Source organism: Thamnophis sirtalis, unplaced genomic scaffold (assembly GCF_051295495.1).
Source record: "Thamnophis sirtalis isolate CommonGarterSnake01/CBP01778 unplaced genomic scaffold, rThaSir2_p1.2 scaffold_7, whole genome shotgun sequence".
NCBI classification, from domain to species: domain Eukaryota; kingdom Metazoa; phylum Chordata; class Lepidosauria; order Squamata; family Natricidae; genus Thamnophis; species Thamnophis sirtalis.
Genome location: NW_028261387.1, coordinates 84,253,458 through 84,272,848, shown reverse-complemented (window position 1 = coordinate 84,272,848; position 19,391 = coordinate 84,253,458). Strand labels below are relative to the sequence as shown.

Sequence of the window (19,391 nt, the reverse complement as noted above, 5' to 3'; positions counted from 1 at the left end):
CAAGATTACCTACACTGTTCTAACCTAATGGTTCAACCGATAATCATCACGCTGAATCCACAATCTTCAAATCTATTACTAATAAGGTTGTATAACACCTCTTAACAACCATTTCCATTTTATTGTAAAGCTAAATCAACAGCATTCCTCTGTCTAGGAATAGGAAAAGCATAAAGCCATTACCTTCTCTATTTCCTGCCTTTGTGGAGAAGAGAACAGTGTTTGAGGTTTTCCAATTCTCCAGCCTTCCCTAGCAGCCTTCCCATGGCTTTTCATTTTGCAGATGGACTGACCACATTTTGAAATGAAGTTTTCGTTCATATACAAAGAAGAATATGCAGAATCTTTCATTTCCTTTTGCTCAATCGGAAGTGGGAGGCTTCTTGACAAGCAACACCAAGTCGGCTGAGGCTCCGCATTTAGAGTTGGGAAGGATAGATTCAGGCTTGGGATTTGTAAGTTTCCCGCATGAGATTCTATGCTTAATTGAGGCTGGGAGCAAATCTCCTTTGGTTGAGTACACAGCACATGACAATAGAGCATATTGGAAGAATGGCAAAGACATTTCGGACTGCTAACTGAACAGGTGGGCAAGTCTTCAAATCCTGGCAAAGGGTTAGTCTCCAGTTGCCATTCCTTGACTTCCTTCTCGCTACTTTCACACAAAACTGCCCTTTCCACCAACGAAGAAAGTGAAATTACTGAACTCTTCGCTGATTGTATTAACTTTAAGGCTGAATTTTGCCCAGTCATGTCTGATGATAAGAAAAGCCCTCCTGTATAAATTGTGGTAAAGCATACTTTCCTCCCAGGAATGTGTGATGTGCAAGCAACTATACATTCATCCTCTTTTGTTATCAATCTCTGTTCATCTAAGTTGTCTCTATTGTCTGCTTTACATGTATCTTTAACTTTCCTACTTGCACTTCGAAGATGACATTTTTGATCTACCATGGTTGTAATTGTTGTTGCTTCAAGGAGGGTTGGAGCAGGAGCTCCCAAAGGTGTCCATGTTGTAGGCATGTCCCACTTTAGCTCTTTTCTCCTGGCTGGATGACTCAGATCCAATTGCAAAGGGCACACAGTTACATCAATGGAATTACTATCAAGTAGTTTATTGTTACAGGCAGGATATGGGGAAATGGTTGAGCTGCTTGGCAATGAAGCATACGGTATATTTTCGGGCTCCCTTGTAAGAAACAATGGCACACCTATCTTGTTTCCTTCTTGTGAATATTTTAAGATGTACTTCGGAAGAAAATCGTTTTTCTTTAGATGAGAAACCACTTGATTTCTTACCTCATGCTGAGTGTGGGTTGGTGCTGAGTCTCTACAGTTTGATAATTCTTCTGTTGCTGTTGTTATGGGAGATGTGAGGTTTTTTATTGCAAACAAATTACTGGTTTGTTCCTCTGTTACATCGGTCTTGAATTGTTCAGGAAATGATGTCGCAGAGATATTTGCTGTATCTGTTAGACTTACAATACAATCCCTATCATTAGATACTGTTAGAGAATGTTGGATTCCTTCCTCACATTCCATACTACTACCTGAAGCCGGTGTTCCTACCATTACTGTCCATTTCCCCCCCTTACCTGAGTCCTTTGCTGATTCTGCAGCAACTATGTTAAGATTGTAACAGTCTATCAGTTTCACAACCAACTCGGTTGAACTACTATTTTTAAATGTTATCTTTTCCACGTTTTTCAGTTTATCCACCTTCGGCTTTTTTCTTTCTGAGGGTAACGTCTGAGATTCACACACCAACTCACTGGTGTTGCACTGTGGTGCTGATAAAGCTGTGTGTCCAAGGTGGGCAGTTTCTTTCCCCCTGCATCCTTTTCTGTTAGCTGTGGTATCCTCATATTTTTGTACACATTCAGTAATGTGTCCATGCGCATCTTCTAAGTCATGATCATGCCAAGTAGCAGGGTTCAGCTGAGTTTGCTTCAGTTGGACTTTCAATTCACAACCTTTCCTTAAAGGCAAAGCTTTACTATTGCCACTCTGGCTGTGTTTTGAAACACGCAAGTCTCTGCATCGATGTTCAACAGATGACGTTTCATTTGCTATGCTGTGTTGTTCACAATCACCAACCGAACCCAGTGTTTCTCTTAATTCTGCCAATCGCCCTGAATTCTCCTGAGAAAAAGTAGAGTGACCAGCAGGGCTGGCTTTGGCGTGGCTTTCCAATGTGTCTGGATTTGCTTTTGCGGTAACATCTACTAGTGGTGAAATTATGTTTCCAGTTTCAGAGCTTCGTCCGTCTCTCGACAATGTAATTTCCTTCCCACAGGCAGTTTCCTTGGTATCTGAATAAATGTTGGAAATATTTGTTAAATTACCTTTTTGTTTTTTGGTTGGTTGACTGTTTTTCACCTTCTGATAAATTTTCTTAAATGTCTCATCCCCATAAACTTGCCATTTTTCCTGAGAAAACATTTTTAATTTTCTCTGACTGGGTTTCTTATTCTTGCTGTTCACTCCTTCCACCCCAGCTTCAGATTTCTGTTTACCTTTTTTCTCCTCTAAAGAGAGCGAAGATTCAGTCATATAATTTAATGGCACATCATCTACTGCCACCTGTCTAACAAGTGCCCGGGGGTGGCTGTTAAGAACGTTTGTCATATTTGTGTCTAAATTGCTGCTATGCAACAAGCCAGAAAAACACACATCTGGGGATACTCTGGAGAAAGAAGACAATTTTGAACTGTCTGCCTGGTCTTGCGTCTTCTTTGTACTCTCAACAAAAGGCAGAGAGTTACTTCTTGTAACAGGCACACAGTCAATTGTTGTTGAGAATTGAGTGGGAACCGAGTGAAAAAACAATGGCTTAGTTTTTTCCGCAGGAGTGAAGATAGACTTGGCTGAGCGCAGAGAAATATTCTTTTTCTTGCTGGTGTCCAGAGGCCGTATATCAAAATGGAATGAGTCTTTGTACATGTAAGGCATTGGCAAGTCAATGCTTCCTTGTTTGGATAGAATCGTTTTCCGGGGCCTAACACTGTCCAACTGGGTGTCATCCACAACTGCTTTATTATGAGATATTAGCCTTGAGATATGCTCTTCCAACCTTTTTTTCTCCAGGGTTATGGCTCCTGTTGCTTTGTCTGTTGAATCTACTTTTGAGAAACTGTAAGTCATGCATTTATTGGTGACAACTGCTTCATCTTCTGACTCCGTGCTATGTTCACAAAGGCTGTGCAGGAAGCCAGGCGAGGGTGTCTGATGTTCCACACTATCAGAGCGCGACAGATACCCCGAGTCAGTGCTCTCACACTTTTTTAGCTTGATGTCCACAGATCTGTTGTTCCACAGCTTCTCTGAATACAGAGCTTGCTGTCTCTGTAGCTGACTATGTCTGCTTCCTGTTGGAGACCTTTGATCCTGGATCTTCTTTCTCTGAGGTAGATCTGTGGCATCTCTGGCAGTCTCTTTTTCAAATACATTCTGATTTATTTCTCCATGACAGGAGTTACCCGTTTTCACCCTCTGACTTTCCGAAACAAGGAGAGTTTCCGATAACGAAGTAGCAAGAATATATTTGTCACTGGACTCCAAAGCAGCAGATCTAGTCCTTGCACTTGGCTGGACATCATTTTTATCATGAGATTCTATGGTCTGGGAGGATGTAACTATCTCAGTCAACTTCTCATTCTCTTCTAGTAGACTACTGCTATCAGATTCTGAAGGCACCCTGGCATTATTGACATGGGTCTGAGTTCTCCTGTGTTTATACAAATTGCTTTGAGTTTTAAACGCAATGCCACATGTTGTACATGGAAAAGGCCTCTCACCTGTATGTGATCGCATATGTTTCTCAAGGACACTTGGCTTCAGACAGTCACGCCCACAATGTTTACACAGGTACTTCCCAGAACTTTTGGCCTTCCCTGGACTTCCAGTTGGTGCACCTGGAGAAGAACTTTGTGGCAAAAGTGAAAAATGACTAACCATGTTTATTGTACTGGGTTGCTTCTGAATGATTGCCTGAAGTTGATCTGTCCCTTTCGAATGCAGAAGTGGATTGAGGATTAAAGGTAAATTGCTATTGTCTATGGTGATATTTGTCTGGACTCTGGAAAGTTTATGGTTTGATTGAACAGGTTGGTAGAAAGGAATAGTTAGCGCCTTTAAATACACAGTTTGAGCAAGTGCTTGTTCTGGCTGAAGAATCATGGGACCCAGCAAGAGATCTGATGCTGCTGGGATGGCCTGAAGGCAGGAGAGCTGAACTGGTGGGTCTTCTAAGGAAACAGGTGGACAAGGAAGACTCTGCCCCTCCATTTCCTTTAGATGGTCCAACACTGTATTTGGGCCTATCTGTGGGAAACAAAGAACACCTACATTTGAAATCAGAACACATTTTCCTCACTTTCAAAAATAGATCACGACTACCCTGATGCCGTCACTATATAGGCACATATTAACCAATATATACATTCATCCATGAGGTTTTTTTTAAGTTTATTCTTTTAAAAGTCATCACAGGCAAATACACATCTAATGCACATTTCTACATACTTAGTAACAGATACTTTAGGCTTCACTATGATCGTATGTTGAAGACTAACTATATGATATTATTATTTGTATTCAAATAAAAAATATATTGTGAGATACTATTTAGTTGCTTATAACAAAAATGAAGGTAATATCCTACAATCATTGATTTCTAACAAAAGTAAATGAAATAAAATGAAGTAAAATGAAAAATCTTGGGAGTTTTTGGCAGTCAAATGCACGGATACTTAAAGGTATGGATTTAAAGGTCTTATGCAGCATCTTGCAACTATTTGTTCTTTATTTTTGTGTCTGAGCCATTGCAAAACTGCATTTGAACCCAGAAAAAAATGCACAAATGTGACGTACTTATGACAAGCAATTGTGTACTATATTTGAAGCACACTGAGAAAGAATGCCAAATGTTCAGGCACCATTGGAGGGAAATGAAACTGAAGGATGGGAGCAATTAAAATTGAATCAATACATCCTCTTCTGGACTACAAATAGACATTGGCAGGATTCAATTATCAGTATACTTGAAGGGCTGCTTTTAATAGTAATCAGTTATGCATGACACACAAACAAAAGATCCTCAAGAGAGAATCAGGTTTAATGGCAAAAGGTCAAAGCACCTTTTGAAATAAATTGAAAAACAATAAAGGCACAACATAATTATAATAGATATTTAAAAGTCATGAATATTACATTATAATATTTAATAACTAAGTCATTCCAAGTTTACTATGCAATACAATAAAGAATCCAGGCAAATTGTATAGGTGTTGGCTTTTAAATAGAGTACAATGGGAGTGATTTAAATTGTGCCAGATTCAAATCCAAAATGATTTACATTGCACATATTTTAACCAGCATTTTGAACATGAATTACAGCAAATATTTTCCTAAAAGATAAGCAAGAAACAATTCTAAGAAAACCCCAATAAAATGAAATATTCTTGCAATGGAATTGAGTGTTTTCCTTCTACTCTGCAATTATTGATCAAAAATGTCTAAAAGGTAAAGATTCCCCTCGCACATATGTGCTAGTCATTCCTGATTCTAGGGGGCAGTGCTCATCTCTGTTTCAAAGCTGAAGATCCAGCGCTGTCCAAAGACGTTCTCCATGGTCATGTGGCCAGCATGACTAAATGTTGAAGGCGCACGGAATGCTGTTACCTTCCCACCAAAGGTGGTCCCTATTTTTTCTACTTGCATTTTTACATGCTTTCGAACTGCTAGGTTGGCAGGAGCTGGGACAAGTATCGGGAGCTCACTCTGTTACGTGGCACAAGGGATTCAAACTGCCGAACTGTCGGCCTTTCTGATAAACAAGCTCAGCATCTTAGCCATTTTGTCTAGAAAAATGTCTAGAAATATTCAAATATTGAGTAATAACTGAATGCTGGCAGTGCACCTGCTGCTTTTCAAAAAGTCTGTATTATAAATACCCTTACATGATTATTATTGGAATGTATATTAATATTCCTGCAGACTTAAGCTTTTCTATTGACATACTGGCTTTCTTTTGTTTTAATTTTTTTAAATTAAACACAAACAAACAAGACACAACAAACACCATAAAAACATCTTCCATTACAGATTGTAAAAAGTGTGTCAATTGGTTACAAAAAACTTTTGTGTATCCCTTCCACCGTCATCTCCTATGATTCATATCAAATTATATATTTTACATCAGATATTCTCATTACTCCTGGAAGCACCAAGCCGAGCAAACGAGCCTGAAGATGACGAATGAGACTTCGTCGAAACGTCGCCAAGACACTTCCAATTTTACGCGGGAGAAAACCCGAATAACCAAAGACCTACATACATCAGATATATTTATATATATATTACTATCATCATACTTCATCCTTCATATGAATATGGTTGTTTTAACGTCCCTTTATAACAAATATTCCAAAGTTTAAGACAAAACCACATAATGGCATTCCATTATCTATTTTCAATATCATCCAACAACATTATATCTTTATAACACATTCAAAATAAAAATTACTTATGTTTGATAACAAAATTTTGCACCTCTTTTCTTAATCACTATTTACAATTTATATCCAATTTCCCTTTTATCATGTTGATACAAATATTACATTATTATCATTATCAGTCATTTATTTAAGAATAGTTTGACTAAGTTTATCTTACTTTTTCCCCTTTTTTCACCTTTTAAAATTTATACCAAATTTCCTCTTATCAAACCAATACATATGTATACATTGTTATCACTATCAATTATTTATCTAACTTCATCCATTATCACTTCATTTTTAACATAATGCTCTAATTTAACTAACTTTAACTAGTGTTTTGTTATTAGTTTTCATATCTCAATCAGTGTCTTTCCAGTAATAGTGTAGTCCTATTTCTTTTGCCATTTGTGGAATTAGTTTTCTGGTTATTTCCTTAATCAAATCTGTATGGACTTCTCGTCGCAACTTGTTGCTTGTTACATATCTTGTAAAATCTCAAGACCCTCCATCAGCTTCTTTAATCAGCTTATCAGGTTATCAGTAGTGCTTTTGTCAAAGTTTCTCTTCTTAAGTCCATCAATTCTTCTCTTTTTTCTTCTTCTATACCTTGAAATCTGGAGTAGAGTGCCTTTCCATCTATCTTCCCTTTCCATGTTCTACTCTTCCCATCTCCAACCACACCCAGTTCACTGTCAATATCCATAATTATCTTTGTTCATTTTTCCCTTGGGTTTTTAGAACTCTAACCTGTACTTTTTCCATTTGCTGAATATCTTCCATTTTTCCATCAGGTTTTACCACATTACAATTTATATTTTCAATATTTCCAATATCTTCTCAACTCTCTCTGTTATTTCTAATAATTTTTGAATTTAAATACTGACTCTTTATTGTCAGCTCCAGCCAGCCCAGAGGCCCGGAGCTACCATTCAGGGGAGAAAACAGGGCCAGCTGCCAGATCTTGTGCTTACCAGATGTAAAGTTCCTCTTCCACAAGCAGTCCAGCTGAAACATCTACAAAGCTCTTGATAACTGACTGAAAACAATCCATGATTAATTGCCGGGTGGTTTTTACTCATGACATGCATTCGCTGGTTCCTAGAAGACTTGCACAAAGCAATGCCAAAGGCAATAGCCTAAATAGCTGAATTGGACATCCTGTTATGAAGCCACTGCCGTGCCCCTGTAGAAGTTTTGTATATACTGTAATTACATGGATTATATGTATATGTTTACTTCTCCTCTGTCAGGTTTTCATCATACTGTATGTTAAATAAATAAATAAGAAGTAGAAAATGAATTAACCAGAAGAAATAAAGCCTTAAAATAACATTGCTAGGAGAAGCACCGGCAACTTCAAATATGCTGAAAATATCCTGATGGTTGAAAATAAAAATTTCTGGCTAAAAGAAAAAGGCAGTCTGCTGCTCAATGTTGAAAAAAAATCAGATCATCAAACAATGCCAACCTAAGACAAACAGCTTAAGAATTTGACATAAAAACAAACTTTTATCTTCCTAGGCTCAAATATTCACAAGGAAGGTAACAGTGGTGGGCTGCAGGCAGTACATCCAGGTACGGGAGTACCGGAGCCTGCCGGGAGCACTGGATACCGTTCCGGTACGGTGCTCTGGAGGGCCCACTCGCCCGCCCAAGTTCTTTACCGGTCTTTTAAGTGTTCAGCGTTTCACGCATGGCACGTACAGTGCCTGCATAACGCTCCGCTGAGCAGCTGGAGCATCACAGAGGTGCTAAGACGCATGTGTGTGCTGCACGCATCCAAGTAGACGCTGCTGGAACCCACCACTGGAAAGTAAGTAAAGCCATGAAATAAAGAGACATCTGTTATTTGAAATATTATGACAAATCTAAACAAAGTACGTATTAAAATGCAAATCATCATATAGACAACAAAGACCTTGTTAAGGGCATTATGTTATTGTAACATATGGCTATGAAAGTTGGAACAAGTTGGAGTGACAAAAATATTGATCCTTTGAATTATGGTGCTGAAGAGATTATCTTGGACTAGAAGTAGAAGAAATAATTTAATACCAGATAAAATAAAGCCAGATGTCACTGGAAGTACAAGTAATGAAGTTATAGCTTCAGAGTTTTGAACATATAATGCAAAAGAAAAGCCAAAAGTTCCTGGAAAAGAATATTTGGAAAAATGAAGGCAATAATGATAGATGTCAAGGTGTCTAGATAAAAACACTGATGAAACAAGCAAGAACTTAAAATAATGCAAAAAAGAACAAACTGTCTTCTCCAGAATGAACTGTCTTCAACGTGACCTCTTAGGTCGCTCAGTAGTGCATTTGTTGTGCATTATACAAGAGAATTGATAACAATGGGGTTGAATTTTTATATTTCAGCATGGTGAAGCAACCATCATCACAATGAACAATAAAAGCTATAATACAGTTTATTTATTGGCTATGCTAAATATATCAATTTTGTTTTGACAATTAGGCTTAGGACTGTTTAATATGTTATAGGGACATAGTCATATTCAATGTGGATCAATGATGATCTATCTGATCCAACACTCGTGTGTGTGTGTGTGTGTGTGTGTGTGTGTGTGTGTGTGTGTGTGTGTGTGTGTGTGTTGATTGATTAGCCTATAGGCCATATCAATGTACAGGTTCTAACACATATTACCAATAAAATTCTAACCAAACAATTTAAAATGAGTAGGGTAAAAGACAACACATGGGAATTAATGCCATAGGCCAATATACAAAACTGTGAAGATAACTCAGCAAGATTAGTGCCTCATTTTATGTACTTTGCGAAATATAGTACATGCATCAAATCTGTATCATTACAGGTCGTATATCTTATCCACACACATAAAAGCAAATTATGCCTATTAAACAATAATGAATATGGATAATTTAGGGAGCACTTCTTTAAGTAGAATTTATCTGGCTTCAATTCAGGGAGAGGATGCTAAGGTAACTATCTCTATGAAAATTCAAGGGGACATGGATTGAAGTTTGCCATCCCCTTCCAGAGATGTACCTAACATCCCCCCACATCCCCACATAGCATTAGTCTCCTGCAAGGCAATCAAATCTGTGTTGTTTGAACACAGCATTTAGAGGTTAGATCCGTTGGGGTTTCTGTTCACTTGATGTTGGTTTTTACATTTACGTTAAACTGCCAGCAGTCGCATTAAGCTGAATATAAAAGTTCTTCTAATAAATATACAAAATATGTGGATGCTAGCATTAAAAATATGGTATCCTAAAATCGTTTTCTGATAAGCAGTACTGTTCATGGGTAGTAGTTTTAGGACAATGACAATCTTAATGAATGATCCTCATGGTTAACTCCAGCAAGCGTTCATGTAACTGAAAAGTGGAAAGCATACAATACTTGAAAACTTTAAAAATGTGTATTACATTTGTATTAACAGACTCAAGCCACGGCAATATGCTTCTAAAAAGAAAACACTGAACTCAGTAACAATACAGATGGTGTAAAGCAGCCCCATGCTCTTAGTTGATGACAGCACCCTAGTGTTTTCTAAAACAAGCTGATTTTATCTTTCTTTGTGGTATCCGGTGTTTTGCATATTTCAGTCTGATCCTCTGATCCTCTGACTGTAACTTCTGAAAATTCTTCTCTGGGGCAGTCATTCTCTTTCTTTGCACGCAGATGCACTTTGCACGCCCACTCAATTCTTAAATCAGAATGTGCCAGTTCAGGAAACAGAGTAGTTTTTTGCAGATATACAGTAAGCCATGCTGGTATTGAAAGCTTTCCACTGAAGGTAACGAACACATCTTATTTACTAGTCAAATAGAAAGGCTCTTTTCTGATGCATTCATTTTCCGCTTACAGTTTGGTGTTGTTTGTTTGTTTTTACATAAAGGGATGGGTTAAAAAATATAGTTGAAGCAGCAAATTCTGTCCTATCACTACATTTGATCCATTAGGCTCATCTATGATAATTGAATGGAACCACATGATGTACAGTGATGCCCTGCCAATGAGAACTAAAGAGAGAAAACTACTGTAATTTACTAGTAAAATCAGGGTGTTGTGCAATGCAACAAAGAGGCAGAAATTGGTTACTTTCTGCCTTTTCAGGTTTGTTGCATTGCAGTGTACAACACCAGGTCATGGTTGCCCCAAAGGTGTTTTTTCAAGAGGCATCTGGACTTTCTAGTTTTTCTTTGAAGACGTTTCATTTCTCATCCAAGAAGCTTCTTCAGCTCTGACTTCCATTCTTCCATTCCCCACCATCCAGTCAGAGCTGAAGAAGCTTCTTGGATGAGATGCAAAACATCTTCAAAGAAAAAACAGAAAGTCCAGTTGCCTCCTGAAAAAGCACCTTTGGGACACTGGATATGAAAGCCATTTTTTTTTGTATTATTAAATGAAGTCAAAATTACTTAATAAAGTATTTTGTTTTTTGCAAAAACTGTTAGCTATGCCCCCCATTCCCCTTCTGCATTAATGAGCACTCTTATGAATATCTATTCTTTTATCGCAAAATCCGGTATACAAGAATTGTAAGCTGCTCACAGTCACTTGATAGTGAGATAGGCAGCATATAAATATAATAAATAAATTATATTTGCAAGGAGAGATTGTGACGAGAAAATGCTGCTCCATGCAATATCTAGAAGTAAAAAGGAATGAATGCCCATTTTGAAGTACATCTGCTTTTTATTTTTAGCAAGAGAATGAGCAGGCTTAGCAATAATTGGCTTTATACAGTACATTGATATTTCCCTGGCAGCAAATTATTGCTGCCATGCAAAACAACTTACAACTTTTGATGTACTTGTGAATAGACAGTAATGTGTTCTACAATGGCAGAAATATTATGGTAGTACTAAAGTTTCTAACTTAGATGCTTCATTTTAATATTGATTTTTAAAAAGAATCTCAAAACTTAATGTCTCAGGTAATACAGATGCCTATATTTCATTTTATACATTTTAATTGTGAGTCGCCCAGAGTGACTTTGCAGAGTAAGATGGGCAGCATAAATTTTACCAAGATTATATAAATAAGCAGCATGGTGGTTTGCATGGGATGGAGATTAGGAAGCCCACATTTGAGACCCAAATGCTGTCATGAGTTGGGGTTGAGCTCCCTTCCTTCGCCCCAGCTTCTGCTGGGACATTGAAGGAGCCCCCATCTGGCATTCCCCCCCATCTGGCATTCCCCAGGCAACGGTGATGTCACCGGCTAATTCTTTTAACCCGGACGCGCCTTGCGGCTTCTGACACAAATGCAATACAATTATATAAATGATGCAAAAAGCAAAACTCTGCCCAAGAGACTGATGTATACGAACCTTGCCAGATAATCAAGCATAATTATGCTGGGGCGGGGGTAGAAAGAATGGTACATAAAACCTTGTAAAATAATCCAGTGTTGTTATCTAATCTCCTGGTGTGTTGTAGTAATACTATTAAAATAGCAGGATTTCTGATGAATGCATGTGCTACAAAGTTAAGGAAAAATGCATGTTCTCCTAACTCTTTAATCCTAGGAGGGCCCTTCCTTTTAGTGCAAGATTGGTGCCGGGGCTCAGAAATTGTCTGTCATGTATTCGAAAAAGAAATCATATACTCATTGACAGAATGCAAACCAGATGAAATAACACTGCATGGTAAAAGAAAGAGAATATTGTGTTAATATGCACAGCATGATCCTATGGAATACTCCATCACTGCTTTCGTCCTTCCACCCACCACCACCCCCAGAAAATATTAAAATTTAGATTTGCCAATTGGCTTGGAGCCATGAGGAGTGCATTCACCACAAGAAGTGGTTGATGAGGTAAGAAGACCTCATCTTTGTACCATCCATCCCTTGGTTCCTGTTGTTGTTGTTTTTTTTTTTTTGCATAGTTTTACATTTTTAATTTGCATGGTTTAAAATTTTAACTGTTTTTCCATTAACGTTTTTACGATTTGCAAATCACCCACAGTCACCTTATTGGGGAGATGGGTGGTATATAAATTTAATTAATAAAATAAAATTTATTAGGTAATAGTTTTCTCTTGAAAATGTCGCTTAAAATAGCTAGCAATCTCTTGATTTCTCTTTTGAATGACTAGGACTAAAGTCATTCTGGACTAAGCATCTTTTTTTCTCCTGTCAGATGATTCACAACCGGTTAAGGACTTGAGTATTTTTCTTCAGTTTCAGCCTTTAAGAATGGAAGACATTGGTGGAAAGATATTATGTCTGGGGCTCCATTTACTTATTGAAAAAAGAATCATCTTTTTTTCTGCAACCTCTGTTTATATTTCTTTAAATCAAACGTGCAACCACAACTATATCAATGTTTCTCCTTTCCCACTGCAAAAGACATTCCACATAAATGGTTGTTTACAAAATGCTCACTAATGTTTCCAAGATGGATATTGGTAGGCCTTCTGTTTTGCACAGAGAAAGGAGCTACACTTAAACTTTGGCTTTCCAGATAGGACTGAAAAAGATTGTGGTGTGTGGTTCTGGAGAGCTGTTGCCATTCATGGAGATAATGCTGAAATATATAATTTAGGGTGCGATACAGCATAAAGTTCTCATTTTTCTGTTCTAGAAAGCATGGCTCTTTTCCTGACAAATCATGGGGAATTTATCATTCATGAAGAAAAATGGCCAGGTTTTTTCCTAGTGACACCAGTGATGGTTAACCTTTTCATCCACATGTTGTCAGGCCTGCAGTCATATTCCTTTTTAAGATCTTTGGCCTGCCACACTCTCTATTATCTCATTACACTGTTTCATTAGTGTAGTAATTGGGAGGGGGAATAGAAAGGAGCAGAATGGTGGAATGTGTTGTTGTCATTCTTTTCTAGAAGCCCAAGGTCATCTTTTGTCTCCGCACCTCTGCATCTGACTGGAACTAGATGGGTGGAAATGCCAGCGTGGCCGAAGAAGGTTGAACCATGTGATGGATTTATGGGTGTGGGGATAAGATCATGAACTTTCAACTGGGTGGAATCCCAGGAAGCTTTTAGATTTGGGATTCCACAGTTTGTTGCCAACATGTCTGACTTATTAAATTGGAAAATTTAAGGATAGCTCTGCCTTGGACTCTGATTTAATTCTGCATGATATTTGGAACGCTGACATTATCCCAAATCTCTCTTTAAAATAAATCACCAGCAAAAACCCCACACGGGACCTGGCGAGGAGTGCTGATTTCCCAATGCAGACTGACCCGGTCAGCATAAAATATTAGCGAAGAATATGAGCTGGACAAGACACTTCTCTGCAAAACTTCAGAGTGCAAATGAATTTTGGTTTGAAGCTTCTTTGCAAAGCCTCAGAGTGCGAAGGAGTTTCTGTTTGAAGATGTATAGCACCTGGAGGAATGCAGTAGGGGAAGATTCTGCACACGGCTGGAAGCGATAAGATGTTTGGAATCCCAGACCAACTTCTTCAGCCAAATATAAATCAATCTTTCCCCCACTTCACTAGTAAAAGCTGCAATGGACTGGAGGACTGGAGTGGAGATAATTACTCCTTCCAAACAGCGATAAATGAAATGACCCATTACCCTGCAACTGAGTTGAAGACAGATTCCCTATCAAAATGGGAAATTCAACCCAGCCCACAAGAAGGGATTTGGCCAGCATCTTTCACTAGCCAGCCACTGGAAATTGGGCTGCAGCTTGTGAATCAAGCATGACCAAATTGGGCTTTCTTCCCAGGTCATGGATGGGATAGATGCCAGCGGGCACCTGCTTGGCCATCTACATGGGAAAATCCTCCAAGCCAGCAGAGGGGGCCTTGGCAAATAACCTCCCCTAGCCAGCCATCGTTGGTTGAACTGCAACCTGTGAATCAGACAACCCCGAGATGGGTCTTAACCCCAGGTCATGGATGGAAGGGATGCCAGTGGGCACCTGCCCTCCCTCAGCAAATGGTACCATGGCAGATAACTGGGCAGTGGCTGGATGGATGGCAGAACAATGTGATGAGGCGGTTCCTAAGCTTAGAGATGTAATTAGGTTCCTTCCCTTGTGGGGCCCAATAAAATGCCACCGTTTCTGTCAACTTGGCCACAGAGCATCAGAGTGCTGGGCTCCAGCTCCAATGCCACAAACATGCCCATCAACCGCCACGGTGATAAAGAGAAGGCCCCAGATGCCATCAGAAAAGAGTCATCTGGGCCAACAACTTCTGGAAGAGGATCCCCAACCTAAGGTGACGAAAAGTCCTACCAAGGGTGAGGCCTCGGAGGAGGAAAAGGGCAAACAACCTCTGGAAGAGGATCCCCAACCTTAGGTGACAAAGAGTCCTACCAATGGGGAGGCCTCAGAGGAGGAAAATGCCGAGGATGACCCAATGGTGAGTGCACCCATCCGCATCTTCACCTTCCAAGCCAACCTCCAAGTACCTGAGACGGGAATGGAAGGGGAAGTTGAAGCAGTTGTGGACAGCAGTTGCACTCGATGTTTCATCAGCATGTCGATTGTAAAGCAACTGGGTATACACACAAGACCTCTAGCCTGTCCCAATCGGGTTGAGCAGGTAGATGGAATGCTAACTGGAGAGGTCAAGTCACGCTAATAACTGAACTGGTAAAGTTACAAGTGGGCCACCACTATGAGCTTCTCAGATTCATTGTGGCTCCAGAGATGCCGGAATATATTATTTTGGGGCTTGCATGGCTTGACAAATGGAAGCCTACAATAAAGTGTGAAAATGGCGGTAGGAAATTGATGATTGCATTTGGGCTGCTACCACCAGTGGAGGAAAAGGGCCACCCAGGGATGATTGAACCCAAGAGCCCAGAACCTGCAGCACCTGCAGCAGAGACAAAAACCCCAGGGGCCCAACAAGTACCAAAAACCTTGTTGGGGGATGTTTTGTCAAGAAAACCGCAGGACAACAGTAAGAAGGGAAAAGTTGTTCACCCCATCATTTCTTCCTCCCATCAAAAGGCAGCCCAAGTCACTAACCGAAGCCAGGATAAGCTGATGACAGCTATGAAATTGGCACTCCCAACAGACCAGTGGCTCAACAATAACCAGGATATCCTAACAATGGAAAATGGATTAGCCTGGAAGGGGTCCAAACTGTACGTCCCCGCGAGGTTGAGGCTGGAAGTTCTACAGCAAAGCCATGAGGCGGAACTAGGAGGCCACTTTGGATTCCTAAAATTGCTCCACCTCGCCAGGCATCAATTTTGGTAACCAAAGTTGAAAATGGAGGTGGAAGATTACGTAAAAAGCTGTGCTCCTTGCGAAATGATGAAACCACTGCCAAAGAAGTCCTCTGGACTACTATAATGAGTGGCCAGCCATAAGCGACCATGAGAAGAGGTCGCAATGGACTTCATCGTGGAACTCCCAGACAGCAGTGGGAACAGAGTAATCTAGACAGTTGTTGATTTGTTTTCCAAGCAGGCACATGTCATCACTTGCTCAGGGTTGCCGTCCACAAAGAAATCACAAAAAAATGTTTGTGAAACACATTTATCGCTTGCACGGATTGCCCAAGAGGATCATTTCAGGCCACGGAGTCCAGTTCACAGCCAGGTTCTGGAGAGAGGTCCACACAAGAACTGAGCTCAGAGGTTCATCCCAGCATGAACTGCGCTGCAGATAGGGCCAATGTGGTGGTGGAACAATACATCTGGTATTTTATGGACTATCAGCAAGACAACTGGTCGGACTTGCTACCCTTCGCCGAAGTGGCGTACAACAGCAGCACTGAATTAACTCCTTTCCAGATTACCAGGGGCATGGAATTTGTTGCCATGCCTGAGTTGCCTAGAGAACCTCCCTCCTTCATGTCTCTGAATGAATGGATGGACACACTAAAGAAAGAATGGGAAAATACGAAGAAGACTCTAGCAGATGCGGTAGAAGCCTACAAGAAGCAAGCTGATAAACACTGCTTGCTCCAAAACCCCTTTCGTGTGGGGGACAAAGTTTTTGTATCTACCAAATACATGAGATTAAGAATGCCTAGCAAGAAATTTGGTCCAAAATTTCTAGGTCCATTCCCAATAGTGAAGATAGTTAACCCAGTTACAGTTCAACTCAATCTACTCAGAAGTCTGGGGAAAATTGACGCAGAATTTCATTGTAGCTTGTTGAAGCCAGTAATTGGGTACAGCAAAGAGCATCCACTCAAACGTTCCCTCCTCCTGTAGTGATAGAAGGAGAAACACAATCTGAGATGGAAAAAATCATAGACTCCAGGCTGAATAGGGGTCGCTTACAGTATTTAGTGCATTGGAAGGGTTACCCTTTGGACTTAGCTACTCCCAAAATCTACCCTTTGAGACCTTGTCTTGTGAATTGAGTCTGGCTTTTGCAATTTTATCTCCATGTTCCTGTAAGTGTGATGTATCATATCTGTAGGGTCTTTCTGTATTATCATGGCTAGAGCGATAGTTTGCAATTTTATTTTACCAAAGCAAAGACAAATAAATTACTACAAAAGCCTTTGTTCCATGGTCTAAATGGCTTTATATTTTAATATATATAATGTCAGATATCTTGTTTTTTCCCATGACAAATCATTGAGTTATTCAGACTGTGAGCCCATACTGAAGTTTTGCTGCTTGCAAAAAGTACTGTAGGCCATTGTAAAGACTGAAATGAATAACGAGGAGCATGAGAAACATGACTAAACTTAAAAATAACATTAGAACAATATGTGCATAGAAGCAAGAGCAAAACTTTACACAATGATTTGTCACAAAGCACTGTATTCAGTGTGACCAAAGAATTCAATGGCAGAGTTTAAAAATAAAAACAATGGAAAAGAAAAATAACAAGAAGCAATTATTCATGTTCATGTGTTTCATAAACTGGAAGGAAAATAACTTCCATAAAGGAAGGTATTAATCCCCCAAATTATTTTCACATTATGGAGGGTTTGTGTGTGAAGACATTGTAGCTGAATTTTATAAGAAAGCAACATTCATAGCAGGGATGGGTTCCTGCCAGTTCTAACCTCTTCTGTAGAGGAGGTTCCACAAATCTACAGTGCCGTTTAGAACAGGTTCCAGCTCCCTCCCCCCGCCCGTCCGCACATCATCAAGATGAAGAGCGAGAGGAGGAATTCTGGGAGTTGAAGTCCACAAGGCTTAAAGCTGTCAAGTTTGAATACCCCAGGGTTTTTTTTTTTCTAAAGGGTTGGGGCACAAGGATCTTGTAACTGGACAGCTTTAAGACTTGCCTGCTTCAAATGCCAGACTTTCTGAGCCAACATTTTGGTTGCTAAGCAAGAGCGTTGTTAAGTGAGTTTCACCACATTTTACAAGTTGGCCACGCCCACCCAGTCACATGGCTGGCAAGCCACTCCCACAAAGCAGGCCACACCCACAGAAGAGGTTCTAAAAAAAATTGAAATCCACCATTGATTCATAGGTTCAATAAATAATAAAGTAGTCTGCTTGGATTAATGGGATCACAAATCTGCCACTGTGATCTGGGAATCATTACTTTACATTTTACTGCAATCCCTAATCCCAACAACTGACAGTTATTTTACACCACATTTACATTTGAAAATTAGTTTAATGTGTCACAGCCAAACCTAAAAGAGATTTTTATATTGAGTGCAGCCCCACAGGGATTGTTAGAAGAGAAAAATGATTTTTTTTTCTTCATTTTGTTCGGGAAATATGACCATCTTGTGAGAGAAAAGCTAGAGAATGGATAAAAGTAAGAAATAATCATCTAGGACCAAACCGTGGCAGAAATCAACTTCCTCAATTTTCCTTCTGGTGAGTTTTCTAACTAGCTGTATCTTCATCACAGTTACTTTGTGGTGGTCAATTTATAATAAACTCAATTCAATTTACACTTCAAGATTTTTAATACAAATTATACATCTTATACGAACAAAACATTGTCCGGGTCTTTTCTTTTACACCCTCTCATTTACATTTTACATCATAGTTTTGTTTCCACTTTCAGCCAAAAATTATTCTCTTCTATTATTTTTCATTTTATACTTATTTTTTCTTAATACATAAACAATATAGTCAATTGCCACTTCAAAGTCACACCAAATTTTCATTTCTTATTTTCTCCATTTATATATTTTACTATAAACAACATATATCCTCTAATTCAATTTAAACATAGAGCAAATTTTTTGAGGCACCGAACCGGCAGTAATGCTTCCAACGCTTTTATTCTGAAAGGTTTTAACTCACAAATACTCCATTACCTCCATAATATGCCCAAAACACCCCTTGGGATCAATCACCCCAAGTTTAAAATCCATTGCTTTATGTAAAGCTTTCATACATTTTGGACTTAGCTACTCCCAAAATCCAGAACCAATTCCCTGGTGACTTTACCAGCCTTATCAGCAACAGTCCATCTTTGAGGAATTTCTAAGAAGTTTTCACCAAGCTCTCAATTGTTTCCTTATAAATCAGAATGTGTCCTTTAGAATGCACAGTCAGAATTCTGGGCTCATCCAATCTTCTGCAGCTCAAACATTTCTTATATGGATCCACCTTTCTTCTGCAAAGGACTAAAGAAAATTAATGTGAAGAGAGCTGACGGCAGGATGTGCGATCTTGGTGCTCTGAGATCGCAGTCAATATTTCTGCCACTGGACAGTCCATGCGGACCTAAACCATCCTGCAGAGACGGTGATTGAGAAGGGCACCTCCTGCTGATCACAGGGACACCGCAAAGTCCCTGAAAGATCCAGGAATAGCCTTTTTTTCCAGCGACAGAAATGCAGCTAATGAAGCTGCTGAAGTTGGGACAGCTCCGGAACGGGAAGAAAACGGAAAGAGAAAGTCAAATTGGTGAGGAAATTTTATTATTAGAAAAAGAGACTACCCCCCCCAAAAAAAACCATTACATTACATTAAAATTGAAGAAAGAAGACTGTAAGTGGTGAAATTAATCTACGTTAAACTTA

General features: G+C 39.4%; 1 protein-coding gene across 2 annotated transcripts in view; it reads right to left on the bottom strand.

Annotated features, from left to right (window-relative positions):
• Positions 1–19,391, bottom strand: part of ZNF831 (zinc finger protein 831) — a 61,940-nt gene that overhangs the window by 9,803 nt on the left and 32,746 nt on the right. Inside the window, exon 3 of one of the 2 annotated variants that reach the window (XM_087720525.1) lies at positions 184–4,323. In XM_087720525.1, coding sequence (XP_087576651.1) covers positions 184–4,287 — 4,104 coding nt within the window. In that variant the 5' untranslated portion in view covers positions 4,288–4,323. Of the gene's footprint in view, positions 1–183; positions 4,635–19,391 lie in introns of those variants that run through there. The other variant, XM_087720524.1, reaches the window with a different exon arrangement.